Source organism: Mastomys coucha, unplaced genomic scaffold, assembly GCF_008632895.1.
Source record: "Mastomys coucha isolate ucsf_1 unplaced genomic scaffold, UCSF_Mcou_1 pScaffold13, whole genome shotgun sequence".
In the NCBI taxonomy this organism is placed as follows: Eukaryota; Metazoa; Chordata; class Mammalia; order Rodentia; family Muridae; genus Mastomys; species Mastomys coucha.
The window spans coordinates 32,205,351-32,221,412 of record NW_022196895.1 but is presented as its reverse complement, the minus strand read 5'-3'; the positions used below and the strand labels follow the sequence as shown (position 1 = coordinate 32,221,412).

Here is a 16,062-nt window from a genome sequence, read left to right as displayed (position 1 = left end):
ATGGTATTTTTAATTTTCACTCTTCACAGTAGGCATTAGTCTCAGGGCATGTCTGAACACTTGAAATATGGCAAATGAAAATGGGAGCAGCATTTTACACTTCAAGCTTGAGAGTTGGTTTTAATTACTTAAAACTACAGAGGAGTTAGTGACTACTTCACCAGACAGCACAGCCCCACCCCCACCCCACCCTCAGTTTTACTTGAAGTTCACAGAATTCTGCTTTTCCACTTTTTTCCCTAGAAGTTGAAAAATCTGAGCTTTGATATTGTTTTATATATATATATAATATATATATGTATATGTATACATATATATTAATGAGTATGTCCTACCATATGATTTTGCTTTTAAATTAAAAATTTAATGAATGTACAAAATTATAGGTTTTATGGTAACCTTTTCAGACAAGTTTATCAGTGTATTTTGCTTTTATACCTCTCCCATTTTACTTTGTTTTTAGACAAGGTCTCACTATTTTGCCAAGCTTGGTTGGAATTTATAATCAGTCTCCTGACTGCTGGGATTACAGGGATGTGGCACTATGCTTAGCTTTAAAACAGTCTTTATCTGTAGTAACTTGACCAGCGTTTCTATGCTGGGGGCTGGAGAGATGACTCAGTGGTTAAGGTCACTGGCTACTCTTCCCACTGCCCTCTTCCACAGGTTCAATTCCTAGCATCTCCATGACAACTCTCAACCACCTTCAACTCCAGTTCTAGAAGATCTGACACCATCTTCTGGCTTCTGTAATGTAGATATACATGCAGGCAAAACACCAATACCCATAAAATAAAATAATAATAATTAAAAAAAATCATGTGACTCACCAAACAGACATTTATAGGCTTTCCTGGGTTACAAGGGGTTTTTTAAATTGCATTTATTTGTGGGTGCCTGCATGAACTCAGGGTGGGGTACAGGGAAGAAACCAAGACCAAGTCTAGGGAGAAAGTTGGCTGCATAATATTTGAGAATCAGAATTAACTCTCTTTAACATTGCCTACCTGCCAGGTGGTGTCTTCAGGCCTTTATGTGAACTAGCCCCATGGAAAGCTGCTATTTGCCACCATGTTACACGAGTTACTCACTCAAGGTTGTACGGTTATTAGATAGTAAAGCAGGCATTTAAGCTCCATTACTCTGACATCAGACCTGGCCTCCTTGACCATGGTGCTATGTGGCTTTCTATCTGATTGTGCCCATATGGTGACACAAGCTTATTGACCTCAAAGGTTTGTCTCTAGCTCTTGTCTAAATTTAAGCCTCAATAAGCCAGCATCTCCTGGGGATAGGGTGGGAGTGGGGTAAAGGTAGGGGTGAGATTAGCCCTTTTCTGATGTTCAAGAAAGGTGGGGGTAAAAGTACAGAGGCTTACAGGTAAGGGAAATCCGAGTCTTTTTCTCAGAATGTCAAACAAATATTTCTATAACCAGGGAGGTTGCTGCCTAATTACAAAAGAAAATGGAAACTTCTCTCTGTCTCTCTCTCTCTCTCTCTCTCTCTCTCTCCCTCTCTCTCTCTCTCTCTTCCCTCTCTCTCTCCACCACCCTCTCCCTCTCCCCCTTCTCTCTGTCTGCCTGTCTCCCTCCTCCCTCTCTCTCCCTTCCCTCTCTTTCTCCCTTATTTCCTTCCTTCCTTCCTTCCTTTCCTTCCTTCTGTCCCTCCCTCCCTCCCTTCTTTCCTTCCTTTCTTCCTTCTTTCCTTCAGGGTCTTGCTACATTGTCTAAGCTGGCTCCAAATGCAAAGCCTTCTTTCCTCTGTCCCATGTGCTGGGATCACAGACATTTGCCACTCCAGCATCCTTAAACCCAAAGCCACACAACACAATCAATGTCTTCCTCTAAATCTCTTTTCTATTAAGACAATAAATGATAGCTGAGTTGCTGTGTCTTACTATGACTTAGTTCTCCATCTTAGTGCTTAATGCTTTATTGATAGGCCATAGTTGATAGCAGTCTTAACTTCTTGAATTGTTTCGTGAATGTCTGTCTTATCTGTGCTGGTTAAACTATGCTCTTACTCCTCTGTTCCATAGATTTACTGTCTCTCTCTCTGCCCTGCTCTCTGCCCAGAAGCACTGACCTCTGTGGCAACACCAGCAGCTCCCTGGCTTCCCATGGGCTCAGCAGATGCTTGATATGAGAGTGGGCAGAAGAAAGGGTGTCGGGAGAAATTTCTCCCCAACTGTAGTCCTGCTGTAGCGCTGCATTCTGGTGGTAGCTGTCCAGCATCCAGCCTCCAGAGCCTGGGCAAACCACACCTTCTTCTTGTCCACACAAGGAATGGAAATCCTGTACAACCCCTCTATACCTCTTGTTCCCTTAACTCCACTGCCATCTTTGTACACAGTGCCTTTAATAAATAACTTTTAATAAACTATTAGAGGGGAATGCTACTTTATACTTAGAAGCCTGTTCCTCTAGTGCTCACAAATGTTTTAAAGGCATGGGAGAGGCCCCGAGTTCCTAGATATCTGTAGTATTAAATAGGTCTTAGGTAGATTGTCCCACAGATTGGATTATGAGTTCTCCTTAGTTCATCTACAACATGGGTGAGGTGCACACAGCTCTTGAGCATGACCACATGGACTCTGTTATATGGATCAGAGGCGTTGGGCTCTTTCACGGCTTGAATGAGAGTCCCTCTCTTTGTCCCACTTTCCACTGTGCCCTGTTGTCTCTCCCTACATGTTACATCTTGAATGCCATCACTTTTTTTTTTTTTTTTTACATTTCACCTACACTCACCCATGTGTGAGCCATGCTCACCTCTCACCTCGGCCACAGCAGCTTCCTGATAGGTCTCTTTGAGTTTACTGTTTGCCCATCATGGACTCGTCTCCTGCTCAGAGCTGTATTTTCCAATCACAAGCCACATTTTGCCATTCCTTTATGGATCCCCTCCTGTGAGCTCCCACTTACTGCAAATATCAAACAGGACCTAGCTGTAAAGGCAGAGCAGGAGTCTGAGAAGTACTTTCTTTACTCGCCTAACTTACCATGTGCCTCCCTCTTTCCTTTCCACGTGTGTGTCTACCACGGCACGCTGCTGTGGGCCCTTGTATGCTAGTCCTTCCTCTGCCTTGAATGCTCTGATCCCAGCAGCCTTGGCAAGGAGGGCTCCTTTTCCTCCTCCAGTTCTTGGTTCAAACATCGTTTCTTTAGAGGCCATCATTGCAAGGAGTAACTTCTAGTAAGTTTCAACCCAATTCCCCATTTCCATTTCCAAAAATGTTGTCTATTTGCTTATTGGTGACTGTATCTTTATGGATAAAAAGTATCTTCAAGGACAAGGACAGATATATTATTTCCTTTTTGACACTCTGTTCTCAGCACCTAGGATAAGCCTCAGGTCAGAGCTGTGTAAAAGCATTTTTGAATGATAAGTTAATCAATTTACATCTTTATTTTTTTTAGTACTTTTGAGAACCAAACTCAGATCCTTGAACATTCTACGCCAATGTTCTTTCACTGAGCTGTATTTCTAGCACCAAATGGATTCTTTTTAAAAAAAAAAAAAAAAGATTTATTTATTTTATGGGTATGTGTGCTCTATACACCTGCATACCAGAAGATAGCATCAGATCCTATTACAGATGGTTGTGAGCCACCATGTGGTTGCTGGGAATTGAACTCAGGACCTCTGAAAGAGCAGTCAGTGCTCTTAACCACTGAGCCATCTCTCCAGCCCCCCAAATAGTCTTTTTAAAAGAAATAATAAATGCAAATATTTTTGAGGGAAACATATGTATTAGAATATATAATAAGGGGGATGCCTTAGATACTTAGGCCTGGTTTAAAGAGTCATCCTGGCTGTAACAGATATATTACTAACATTTACTATTGCTTTGTCCTATCAGCAAATAGAGGCTCATTGTATCTGTGTCTGTCTGTAGACTTGGAATATCAACCCCTAAGAGGCAGAGGAAAGGGATGGTATGAAAGGAGGAAGATACGTATGTGCCTGCACATGTGTGTGTGTGGTGTGTGAGTGTGCTCATGCATGCCCATCCCATGTGTTTGCATGCAACCTACATAAACATTTTTGAAGTTGAACAGCAAAAGCATTCATTCCATTGAGGAAACCTCACTCTCCCCGCCCCCTAGTCTAACATATTCATACGCTCCAACACATCAATCTGTAACGGAAACGAAAGCCGGCATTATTCACAAAGGCATTATCCAGTTGCCACATCACAAGAGACAGGTAGCTCTGTCCAGGATATACTTCCTCTTCAGTCTATTTTAGGAAGCTTCTGGATTCTAATCTAAAAGTGGTATCTGGAAAAGAGATGATACTTTGTGCTCACTAGCAGTTTTCATCCAAAGGACTTAAAGCACTGCACAAAGAAATAAGTATTATTATCCCAGATGGAGCCCGTCAGACAGAGGGGCTGCGGCCCTGTCAGCAGGTTGGAGAGAAGGAGCCCTGGGCCCGGAACACAGCCCTATACTATAAATTACTATGGCATGGCCTCTCCTGGTGGAGGGTTAGATTATTAATGATGAGCTTCCCCTCCCCTTAAATTAAGTAGACTATCAGGCTTTACTATTTTAGCATATGTCCCAAATATGAAAATAAATGCTTTTAAAACTTCTGAATTTGGGGCCATGCAGCTACTTAAAATAAGAAAATTGATAGATTGATGTACTACATAGATGATGACATTATTTATTTAAGATCCACAGCAGATGGGATGAGACAGGAGCTATTTTGTCACCTGTTTTGCAGTTGCGGAGAATGTGTGAAAGACATGAAGCAGAGCCAAGCTCAGACGGAGGCAGCTTGAGGCCTCAGTCCTCACGGTTAGTGGGTCACTCTGTGTCAGGTACCTTGTGAGGCATTCTGGCAGTCCTGGGGTTTGAACCTAAGGTGTTGCTCGTGCAAAGCCAAGCATTCTACCATGTAGCTACAGCCTCGATCCTCGTGTGTGAATCTAAGAGTTCATTCACCAAATCCTAGGAGGTGGATTGACTGTCCTCCCAATAAAGGTTTACAAAGGCAAAGTTATTTATCTGAGCTCACATGAAGCTCAGTTTTAAAAGCAGACAAAAGAGCAGTAGGTAAGTAGGCAGAGCCTCAGGACTGCTCCTGCCACGGAGCAGTTGTACAACCCTGAGTCTATCAGTAGGGTTCCCGGCTTCAAGTCTTCCCTGTAAAGGGGGAAGACACTGAGGGACACTGGTGCTAACCTCTGCCCACTGCTAAAATGCTGCTGCTCAGTAACTGCTTTCTATTTAGTCCCTTGTTTGAAATCCTTGGAGGAAAAGAAATGAACCACACAGAACCTGAAAGTGACTCTGGCAGCCAAATTTAGAAAACAGATCTCAAAAGGAGAAGAAAAAAAAAAAAAAAGAAGTTTACAAAAATGTCTTTATTTAGAAAGCGAGACTGTCCTGCAAAGGGTTTCGCTTGATTTGTGTCTCAGTGACCAGATGCAGGTCACACTTCTGCCCCTGCCCAGCTAGGTCACCTGGCCACAACAAGTCATGTGACTTAGGTCAGGGGTCCTTTCTGCCCATGGACCAGCCTGAGCTGGAAGAAGCCCATCTTGTGTGGGAAGGCCCTGAGAGAATTGCCAAGGTTTTCATGTGGGTGTTCTATCTTGAATTCAGAATGTCTGTATCATTCTCTTTACCTCTGGTTTTGTTCTTAGTGACTATTACATAGTGACACAACCCACTGCTAAAACGAACCAGTTTTTTTTTTTTTCTCCCACAACCTTATGGTGAGCTATGGGGACATTAATAAGTATCCATATCTCTGTGTGTTTTTTTTTTTTTTTGTTCAAAAGCATTAATTTGGGGTGATTAGATGCCTCACCTGGTAAGGACACCTGATATCAAATCTTATGACCTAAGTTTGAACTTCAGGACACACACACACACACACACACACACACACACACACACACACACAAAGAAAGAAAGAAAGAAAAAAAAGAAAGAAAGGCCAGGTGGTGGTGGCTGCGCATGCCTTTAATCCCAGCACTTGGGAGGCAGAGGCAGGCAGATTTCTGAGTTCAAGGCCAGCCTGGTCTACAGAGTGAGTTCCAGGACAGCCCAGGGCTACACAGAGAAACCCTGTCTTGAAAAACCAAAATAAAAAAAAAAAAGAAAAGAAAAGAAGAAAGAAAATTTGTTATATTCTCATAAGTCTCTATTTCCCTCATTTTTGGTAAAATATTGCTTAGATCATATCAAATAGCATAGTGTTCATGGAAATTACTTGGGTAAATTAGAGTCTCTGTACACTGTAGCTGTCTTTAGACACACCAGAAGAGGGCATCAGAGCTCCAGATGGTTGTGATCCACCATGTGGTTGCTGGGAATTGAACCCTGGACCTTCGGAAGAGCAGTCAGTGCTCTTATCCACTGAGCCATCTCACCAGCCCAAATTAGAGTCTCTGTGATAATGAAAGGAGGGCTTTGATAATGCCTCTCACCCAAAGAGACTGGAGGGGTTGTATGTAATGCCACTGCTTTGGCAAATGGACCATCCTTAGAGTCTTGTCATTAAGCAAGGTATTCCACTTCTTTTTTTTTTCCAAGACAGGGTTTCCCTGTGTATCCCTGGTTGTCCTGGAACTCACTCTGTAGACCAGGCTGGCCTCGAACTCAGAAATCTGCCTGCCTCTGCCTCCCAAGGTATTCCACTTCTATAGATTTTTTTTTTGAGTTTGTAAAATGCAAGATTGTCGAAGCTGTACATACTAGACATGAGGCAGTTGACACAAAATGCCCCCAATAAATGGAAACCACCAATGTAGTTATCAACTATTAAATCATGATGCAGAGTTGGAGGTTCAGAGTCCCAAGCCTATCTAAGACGGGACTAGTTCACTTTGAATTCTAGGAAAGGCCTATAGAGAAATGAGCTGCCCGGAGACACCACATGCCCTGGCCTTCTATACTCAGTAGAGGCTAATTCTGCAGTTACTCTCAAACACACCACACCTGGAGGAAAGTGGGACAATCGTCTCCTTTTCCTTTAGACACCTTGCCTGACTCTGCATCTTCTGTGGCTACAGGAATTTGTTCACTGCTAGGATATAAGAACTTACCTTTCCATCTGAAGGCCCTGAGACAGATCTAGTTCTAGGAAATCACTTCTAGTACTAATTAGCAATAGATTTTTATTTTTTGACATTGGTTTCCTGGATCCTGGGCTGGCCTTCAACTGGTTCTATAGTATATATAATGAATTCAAACACATTGCTTCCGCCTCCCAAGTGTTAGGATTATAGGCATGTGCCTCTTCATTGCGTTTATGCGATGCTGAGAGTCAAACCCATGGCCTCATACATACTAGGTAAGCACTCCTGCCTTGAACTACATCTTCAGCCATATATATCTGAGGGCGTGTATTTATACTGCTGTGATTCAAATCCAGAACGGTGCATATGCTAGGCAAGTGTTGTACCAACTGAGCCCTGCACTAAATTTTTCTTTAGATTGATTTACTTAATTTTGTGTGTATGAGTGCTTTGCTTGCATGTATGTATATAGGTTCAGAATCCATAGAGGTCAGAAGAAGGTATCAGGGGCCCAAGAGCCAGGATTGCTATGGGTGGTTGTGCGCCATCATGTGGGTTCTGGGAACTGAACCTTGTTCCTCTGCAAGAGCAATTAATGTTGTTAACCTCCATCTCTCCAGTCCTGGTCCCCACCACTACCATCTCTACCATTTTGTTTTAAACTGGGTTTGCCTTTTAAGCATATTTGTTTTGAAACAGTATATCACTATGTATCCCTGACTGGCCTAGAAAATTGTGTGTGGGAGTGTGCATCTCTGCAGTCAAAGGACAATTTGTGGGCGTTGGTTCTATCCTTTTACCATATGAGTCCCAGGGACTAAACTCATGTCCTCAGTCTTGGTGACAAGCACTTTTACCTACTGATCCATCTTGCCAGCTCATTTTTTTTTTAATATACAGAATATCCTAATGAGCAATAATTTCTTACCACTCTGATCTCTTTGCCTGGAATCACTAGTGTGAGTCACCAATTATCAATCTCATTCAATATAAATTTTGCCCTTACTTTGTGCTAGGCATTGTTCTAAGTGCCTTGGACTCACCATCTCATATCAGCCACACCCTTCTACTCAGGTTTTAAATGTTATCTCCCCAAAGAAGCCTTGCTTTATCCAGGTTGACCTTGTCTCCGCCCTTCCATTATTCTCTGCCATTTCATCAGAATACTGAGCACTATAAGCAATGAGTTACCGATTTGACCTCTTGTTTGTTGCTGTCCCTCCAACCAGACCAAGAGCTTTGAGAGCACGGGACATTGTTGATTTGGCTCTTCTCAGTATATCCAGGAACTAGGGCAGTGGCCTGCTGTTTGGCACGTAGGCATAGTGAATTGAGCATTTGTTGACTAAGCACATAAAGCAATGTTATGGGGCATATCCTGTCATTTTCTCCATTACTCCAATGAAGAAACTGGGGGCTAGACTAAAAGGAACTCATAGCAAAGTGAGTAATTTATAAAACAGTTTGAAAAATCCACTCTCCTTGACTCCAGCATACAAGCTTTTTACAACCTGGCCCCAGAAACAGAAGACTGGACCTCTGCTGTTGTATGTGCTCTACCTGGAGTGTTCCTTCTCATTGAAAAATGAGGGGTGGGGTTAGCCACTCTCCTTATAGCAATGCTTTGTGATTTATGACATCTACAGCTGAAGAATGTCAATGAAGGGGCTGTGAAGACTGGCTTGAGGCCTTTGGGAGTACTGATCCTGGGGAGATGGCTCAGCAGTTGAGAGTGTACTGCCCTTTGGGAGACCACAGATTCAATTCTCAGCATCACACCAGGGCCTCTAGCCTCCCTGGGCACCTGCACTTTTGTGCATGTACACACACACACACACACACACACACACACACGCTCATGTGTGTGCACATGTAATCTTTTAAAAACAGTAAAAATGGGGCTGGAGAGATGGCTCAATGGTTAAGAGCATTGACTGCTCTTCCAGAGGTCCTGAGTTCAATTTCCAGCAACCACATGGTGGCTCACAACCATCTGTAATGGGGATCCTATGCCCTCTTCTGGTGTGTCTGCGGACAGCAACAGTGTACTCACATACATTAAATAAATAAATAAATCTTAAAAAAAAATAGTAAAAATAAAATTTAAAAAAGAACGCTGATCCCCAGCCACACACACACACACACACCCTTTTTCCTTCTCTTTTCTCTCTCCTTCACTGAAGATTTTCTGATCATGTCTTGTGTGTTGGATGTAACAGGGATCCAAAGACTCATAGAACATAGATCGTGGCATTACAGCTGCTTGAGGTGCTGTAGAGTCAATGGTGTGGCAGTGAGATATGCAAGGAACATAGTAACTCAGAGCTGACCTGGGCCTTAGAGAAGGAATAGTTCTCCAGATGGAGAAGCTAAAGCTGAGGCTCCCTGGACACACAAAAGAGCAATAACACCATGGGTTGTTAGTGTGAGGCGGCAGCTGCCAGGCTGCTAAGCAGAAGGAGGCCTGGAAAGTTTTGCTTGGGAACATGGTTTTTACTCTTGGGTATGGCCACATACATACACTTGGTTTTTAGATGGCATACTGGCTGTGGTCTAACTGGAACCGTGCAAAAAGTGTGACTACCACTGGGATCTCTGCGGGGTTCAGATTCACAATGAGGACTTGGACGGAAGGTGTTTGCAGCAGGTGGAGAGGAAGGAAACGGATCAGAGATTTTTGAAGGTGGAGCTACTCCTGGACTTGGTGAGGTTAAGAGATAAGACTTGAGAATGGATTGCATGCCCAAGTATAAAGTATTACCATTAAGAAATGGAGGGAATTTGGAGTCAGGTGAGAGAGATGCTGCTTGCTGGCTTTGGATATTCCATTCTAAGTTTCATTTAAGAGACCCAGGAGGAAAGGACAGTTCAGCACCTACTTTCCTTTCCCGAAAGAGCTGTGCTAGCTTAAGTCCGTTATTCTCGAGTTAATTTCCCCCGGGGGGGGGAGTGCACCTCAGAAATCAAATTCTCAGAGAGCTTTACTAGCATTCCTGAGCTTGACATCTATCAAGGAGAACGGCAGGATGTGGGAAACTTCCTGGGCTCTCACTGAGAAAAGCATGGTTTGTGGAATACGTGTTTGTATTAGACACTGGCTTTTGCAAGCACCAGATTACAAAGAAACCATTTCCATGGAGTCTTCTCTGGTCCTGACAGGCTCTGGCTCTAAGCTGGCTCCCAAGAGCGCCCCCCCACCTCCCCTTAGGGAGCTGGTTTTTAAAAAGGAAATGGGGTTGTATAACGTGCAGCCTGGTTCCCCTTGACAACTGGAGAAAACCCTGAGTTTGGGAGGCTGGACCCGCTTCCAAATCATTACCTCTGGAAACAAGACTCATAGACTCCTTTAAAAATGATGGGACTAGGATCATCTATCTCAGCTCGAATATTCAGCGGTCACCAGGCGGTGGCAGGGTCGAGCAGGCGGACTCTTGGGGGGGGGGGCGGTGTTTTCAGTGTCCTCTTAGGGAAGAAGAGGCAAGAAGCAGGCGCTCCATCCTGTCCCTGTCTGCCTCTCTGATACTTAATAGCCTAGGACTTAGGGCAGAGAGAGAGAGGCACGCCCTGTGTCCTACTCCTCTGTTCTTGGGATGCTTTCAAAAGCCATTCTCACCTCACTGCACTAAACACCATTGTCATGCCTATGAATCCCAAGAGCAAAGGGTGGCACGATTTCTCCCGCGCCCCTGCGGGCTGAAGGCGGGCACTAAAGCAGTGCAGTTCCAAGCTTCCCCTGCAGAAGCCACGCTCCTGACTAGGTCCGGGGATAGAGGGGGCGCGAGAGAGCAAGTGGGCGGGCGTCCCATCCTCCGCATCCTCCTCCAAGTCCTGGCGCACAGGGAGGGAGCGCTGCGCTGCGCCCGGGCTGCGCATCGCGGCCCACTTGCCGCCTGTCCCCTGCCCTGGCTGGGCCACCTCCCCGGGCTGCCGGTGGAGGGCTTCGAGGCGCTAACGTTACGCTGTTTCCGGTTTTCCAGAGGGCTCTGTTTCCCCTCCCAAGGCGGCGGCGGCTGAGCGGCGGAGCCCCCCAAATGGCCTGGCCAGATGCGGCAGGTTTGCTGCTCAGCGCTGCCGCCGCCACTGGAGAAGGCTCGGTGCAGCAGCTACAGCTACAGCGACAGCAGCAGCAGCAGCAGCAGAAGCAGCAGCAGCAGCAACAGCAGCAGCAGCAGCAGCACCACCACCACCACCACCAGCAGCAGCAGCAGCAGCAGCGAGAGCAGCGGCAGCAACAGCGGCGGCGGCAGCAGCATCTTCCGTCCCGCTGCGCCCCCAGAGCCGCGGCCGCAGCCACAGCCGCAGCCCCGCAGCCCCGCAGCCCGGAGAGCCGCCGCCCGCTCGCGAGCCGCAGCCGCCGGCGGCATGAGGCGCGACCCGGCCCCCGGCTTCTCGATGCTGCTCTTCGGTGTGTCACTCGCCTGCTACTCGCCCAGCCTCAAGTCGGTGCAGGACCAGGCGTACAAGGCACCCGTGGTGGTGGAGGGCAAGGTACAGGGACTGGCCCCGGCAGGCGGTTCCAGCTCTAACAGCACCCGAGAGCCGCCCGCCTCGGGTCGGGTGGCGCTGGTGAAGGTGCTGGACAAGTGGCCGCTCCGGAGCGGGGGGCTGCAGCGGGAGCAGGTGATCAGCGTGGGCTCCTGTGCGCCGCTCGAAAGGAACCAGCGCTACATCTTTTTCCTGGAGCCCACCGAGCAGCCCTTAGTTTTTAAGACAGCCTTTGCCCCGGTCGACCCTAACGGCAAAAACATCAAGAAAGAGGTGGGCAAGATCCTGTGCACCGACTGCGGTGAGTCGCCCCCTCCTTCTGCTGGAGAAAGGGGGGGAGGGAGGTGGTGGAGGATGGGGGTGGGGCGGAGAGGTGCCGCAGGTGCCCAGGCCTGGCAGTGCACGGCCGCCGGGGGGTGGGGCCGCCCCTGAACAGGGAGCCGGTCGCGGGTGGGTGAGGGTGTGGGCTTGGGGGACAAGGAGAATCAGGCTCAAAGTGTGTGCTAGGGGAGAGAGCTGCTGGGGAGGCGCTGGCCTGAGCCAACAGAGATCTGCGGCTGATGTATGGCATGTGGGGCTGGAAAGCTGCCATCATAGCCCAGTAGCGGAAGGGAAGACGGTGAGGTCCGGGAGGCGCTGGCCTGAGGCTTAGTGAGTCAGGAGTGACCCTCGGAGGCCTCGCCCGCTCAGCTCGCGGGGGCCTGCCTTGCCCAGGGTGCCAGGGTCTACAGGAGCAGCTGGGCAGACTCCCAGGCTGGGAAGGCCTCCGCTTACAAGTTCTCCTAGGGAATGATCGCCCCCGCCCCCTCCTTCCTCTCCCGGCTCCGTTGCTCTGCTTATCCACACCGCTGGCGCAGGCAGAGTTGGACTTTTTCTGCTTGTTTCCCCATTCTCCATGTGGCTCTGGGCTGTTTTTCCTCCGTTGTGCAGCGCCTGTCTTTGCTAAGCGAGTAGCTCAGCTTTCCCTCCTTAACACCCAGAACTAGTGAGCAGACACTCTTTTTAGCAGTTTGTGAAGTATCTCACCTGGTCTTGGTGGTGGTGGTGGTGGTGGTGGTGAGAGTAACTTGTGAGTGTTTGAAGTTAGCTCTAACATCATCCTGGTGGGATGCATTGACCGCATCTGCATCTATCTTCACAATGTTGGGTGCTGCACAGGAATGCAGGGGCTTATAAACGAAACGCTAGCCTGCTTATCTGTGTGGCCCCAGAGTGAAGGTCTCCCATATGGAAGTTAAAGAAATGACACTTTAAACAGCCTCTTCTTGTCTCTGAGTCCCACTGATTTCTCAGTAAGATGGTTTTTAAAAAGGCTGAATCTGTGGCGTTTAGTGTAACCCTGAACTGCTGAATCCCTGGATTGGGATAGATGCCCTGAACTCTCAGAGAAGCGGCTGGTGTATTTACCAGTTTATTGACTAAACCTGGGTAGTGCTTGAGAAAGGCTTGAGGAGCAAAAACAATGTGTAACAGCTAGTTGGAAATTTTTCTGCTTTCATCTTTTTAGAGAGATCAATGCCTTTGACTTTTGGAAGCTCCCTTCTCCCTCCTCCCGGCCCCCACCCCTCTCAGAGCAAAATTTTAGGTAGTTAGCTGTGCAAATGTATCTAAGCATTATACTACCCCCCCCATGACTCTAATGAGAAGAATCTTGAAAGAATTTTATCATGGAGAGAATGACAGCAGTTTATGGTTTGGATATTACTCTAAGCAACACTGTTGCCTGCTTTTTAATGTGGGTTTTATGCTCTGAAATGTTTTATGTTGACAAGTTGAGACCAGCTAAGGGTTTCTCTCTTCCCTTTTCTTTTTTATTCTATTAAGTATTTTATCTGAGATCCCTTGGGGAATTGTGGAACTAACTGTATTGTGCAGGGGAAGTAGATAGTAAAAACATGTATTGAACCTTGTCCAAGGACAGTTTCTGTTTGGGTTGTTGGAGAATCGCTCCTGAATATTCACAGTACATGTCTCCACATGATCCCTCCTCAGGGTCACCGAGGACTGATAGCTCTTGTCAGTCAGCCACTATCTGAGCAGGCATCCCTGCCCTCTGTCCCCTGCAGTGTCTCCTTCCTTGCACCTTGATTGTTTTCCCTTCACATTTAATAGTTTCAACAGTTGAAGGCAGAGCTCATGAAAGATTTGAGGTCCTAGATATACTCTGCTTTTAGACTGTGGGCATCTCCTATTATTTATGTGTAGTATGGCTCTTGCAGAGATAAATTTAGGACTGCAATCACTTGTAAAGGGAAGGCCCTCACACATCATAAATTATCGAGGAGCAGAAATGTGTATGGCAGTAAATACTTTGGAATAAAGAAAAAAGGATGGTAGTGTAGAGATAGGAATCAGAGAAGCTTTACATAAGAGGATTAGAAACTAAAGGGCATTTCTGTGAGAGGAGACTTATGGAATTGGAGATAATATGACCAAAGAATATAAATTATATTTTCTTATTTTCTACGATGTGGCTAAAGAAATCATGTGCTGTAATGGCATATTAAATGAGGAAACAAAGTCGGCCTAACTAACCACAACACCTTCCTTGTGTTCAGCAGGAAACAGCTAACACATTCATTTTCTGTTTTCTATTCTAAAGAAAGCCCTGTGGGCCACAGGGTCATTGGGAACACTCTCTCCTTGGAGCAGATTTGTCCATTGCAAAATAGGGAAGCTGGCACTTGGGAACTGTCATTGTGGCCGTTATATTGAGCAACTGGGGTTGAATTGTTACTTTGTTCAGCCAGTTTCAGGTCTGAGCTGTTTGGGCTTGAGAGGTGAGGTTTCTGGGAGGTCTTCTACAAGCAGTGTTTGAGATAGAGTTAGAGATCATGTGCCACGTGGAGGGATATATTGTACTTAAAGCACATGCCTTAGTCATATCAAACCAAGGGTCATACTGGACCCCTTCCAAAAGGTCCTCATAGTGGCTTGTTGCAGCTGTGAAGTGTGGCCCAGAGAGTGACAGCCAGGGATCTCCTCTGGAAGAGCAATGCCTAACCAAGGGGGCATATTTTATAGATCCAACGTATAGCATTTAATCAAAATGACTACCTCTAGTGGTAAAGAGTAAAATCTTTGCATTTCTAAGCCATTTGCATATATGGAGATGTTTTCTGAGCTTTCCATGGGAAGGAGAGGTAGAGCTCCAGAGGCCTTAGAGGGACCTCGTAACTCTGTGCCAGGCTGCAGGCGTGTCCTATTCTTTACACAGCGCTCGCTCACTCGTAAGAGGTGCTCACCCATATTTGGTGTAACTGCGCCTCATCTTGTTGCATTCTCAGATACATGTTTTTAAGCCATTTCCTAATGGCGAGACAGTGGGAAAGGAGACCGTGTCTTCTTTGGGGACTTGCTGACTGGTGGTTCTCCAGTGTGTGATGTGCCTCTGTGGACTTGGAAATCAATCTGCCACCCAGATTGTCATAAGAGAGGAAGGTGGCTCACAGAACTTCGTAGAGCAAATGTGGCCACATATTTTTAAAACAGTGTTTATTTACAGGATCTTTTCTTTCCCAGCCAGCTGGGAAGGCAGCTGTGCTGCAGCTTGAAGATGGGAGAGTGAAACCAGATTAGAAGCTGGCCTGTCCCGGGGGCTTGGTTATAGGTTCCGGGAGCTCACTTGCTACCCTATGCCATTATTTCTTGGGTGGCTGCTTTCCTCTGCAGAATGGAGTTTGTGGGACAGGAATAAGATCTTATCTCTGAGGTCCCTTTTGTTCTCATCCTTGCCCCTGGCCGTGTTTGGTATTGTGTCTAGATGAGACACTCTTTTGAATGGCTGAAGTCAGGTGAAGTTCAAAAAAAGGAGCTTCCAAATTCATGTCGAAACTCACTGAACTTCCTGATCTGTGACGTGCGGTTTATGCTCTAGGGTGGGGATGTTGGGGGGAGGGGAGGGGAGAGACTGAGTCTGATGATAGGGCATTACTTATCACTATGGGAACCCATTTTTCTTTTCTTATCAATTAGAGTACTTGGCCAAGATATGCTTAATCAGTGTGGTGATTGGTTGTTAATGGGATCTGTGAGGTAGGAAGGTCTTGCTGGAGAGGATACTTTCTGGGGGGCGGGGTGAGTGGGAGGAGGTAGGTTACCACCCCCCAATTTTAAATGCAAAGAAAGGGACTATTAATTTGACTTGCAAATGTTTTGGGGTCCTGGGAGCCTGGTTAGCAGTCTAAATGACTAACTTCCTCTTAGTTCCTAGTCAAGGCATTGGTACTTCTTACCAGCCCTTACTATCCAGAGCTTTTACATTTTATTCTCTGAGAAACACTTATTTTTAAAATGAAACTGCACTTATGTTTTTGTATAAGAAACACATTGCTAATGCTCAAAACTCAGCAAGTCCATCAGCATACAGATTGCAGTTTCCTCTTGTCTGCCCTCAGCTGCCTGCTTTAAAACAATTGTAAAATTGTTTAGTTTTGAAATATGTCTTTTTTTCTAAAAGGCATTTCCCCCAAAGTAGTGTTTTAATTTTTTATTTTATTTTACTTATGGATGGAGTGTGTCAACTTTGCCATTAAGAC

At 46.1% G+C, this 16,062-nt stretch overlaps 1 protein-coding gene across 2 annotated transcripts in view; it reads left to right on the top strand.

Moving 5' to 3' along the window:
- The first annotated feature begins 10,870 nt into the window (after positions 1 to 10,870).
- Positions 10,871 to 16,062, top strand: part of Nrg2 (neuregulin 2) — a 185,336-nt gene continuing 180,144 nt past the window's right edge. For both annotated transcript variants that reach the window (XM_031365380.1, XM_031365381.1), the window contains exon 1: positions 10,871 to 11,825. In XM_031365380.1, coding sequence (XP_031221240.1) covers positions 11,084 to 11,825 — 742 coding nt within the window. In that variant the 5' untranslated portion in view covers positions 10,871 to 11,083. The remainder of the gene's footprint in view (positions 11,826 to 16,062) is intronic.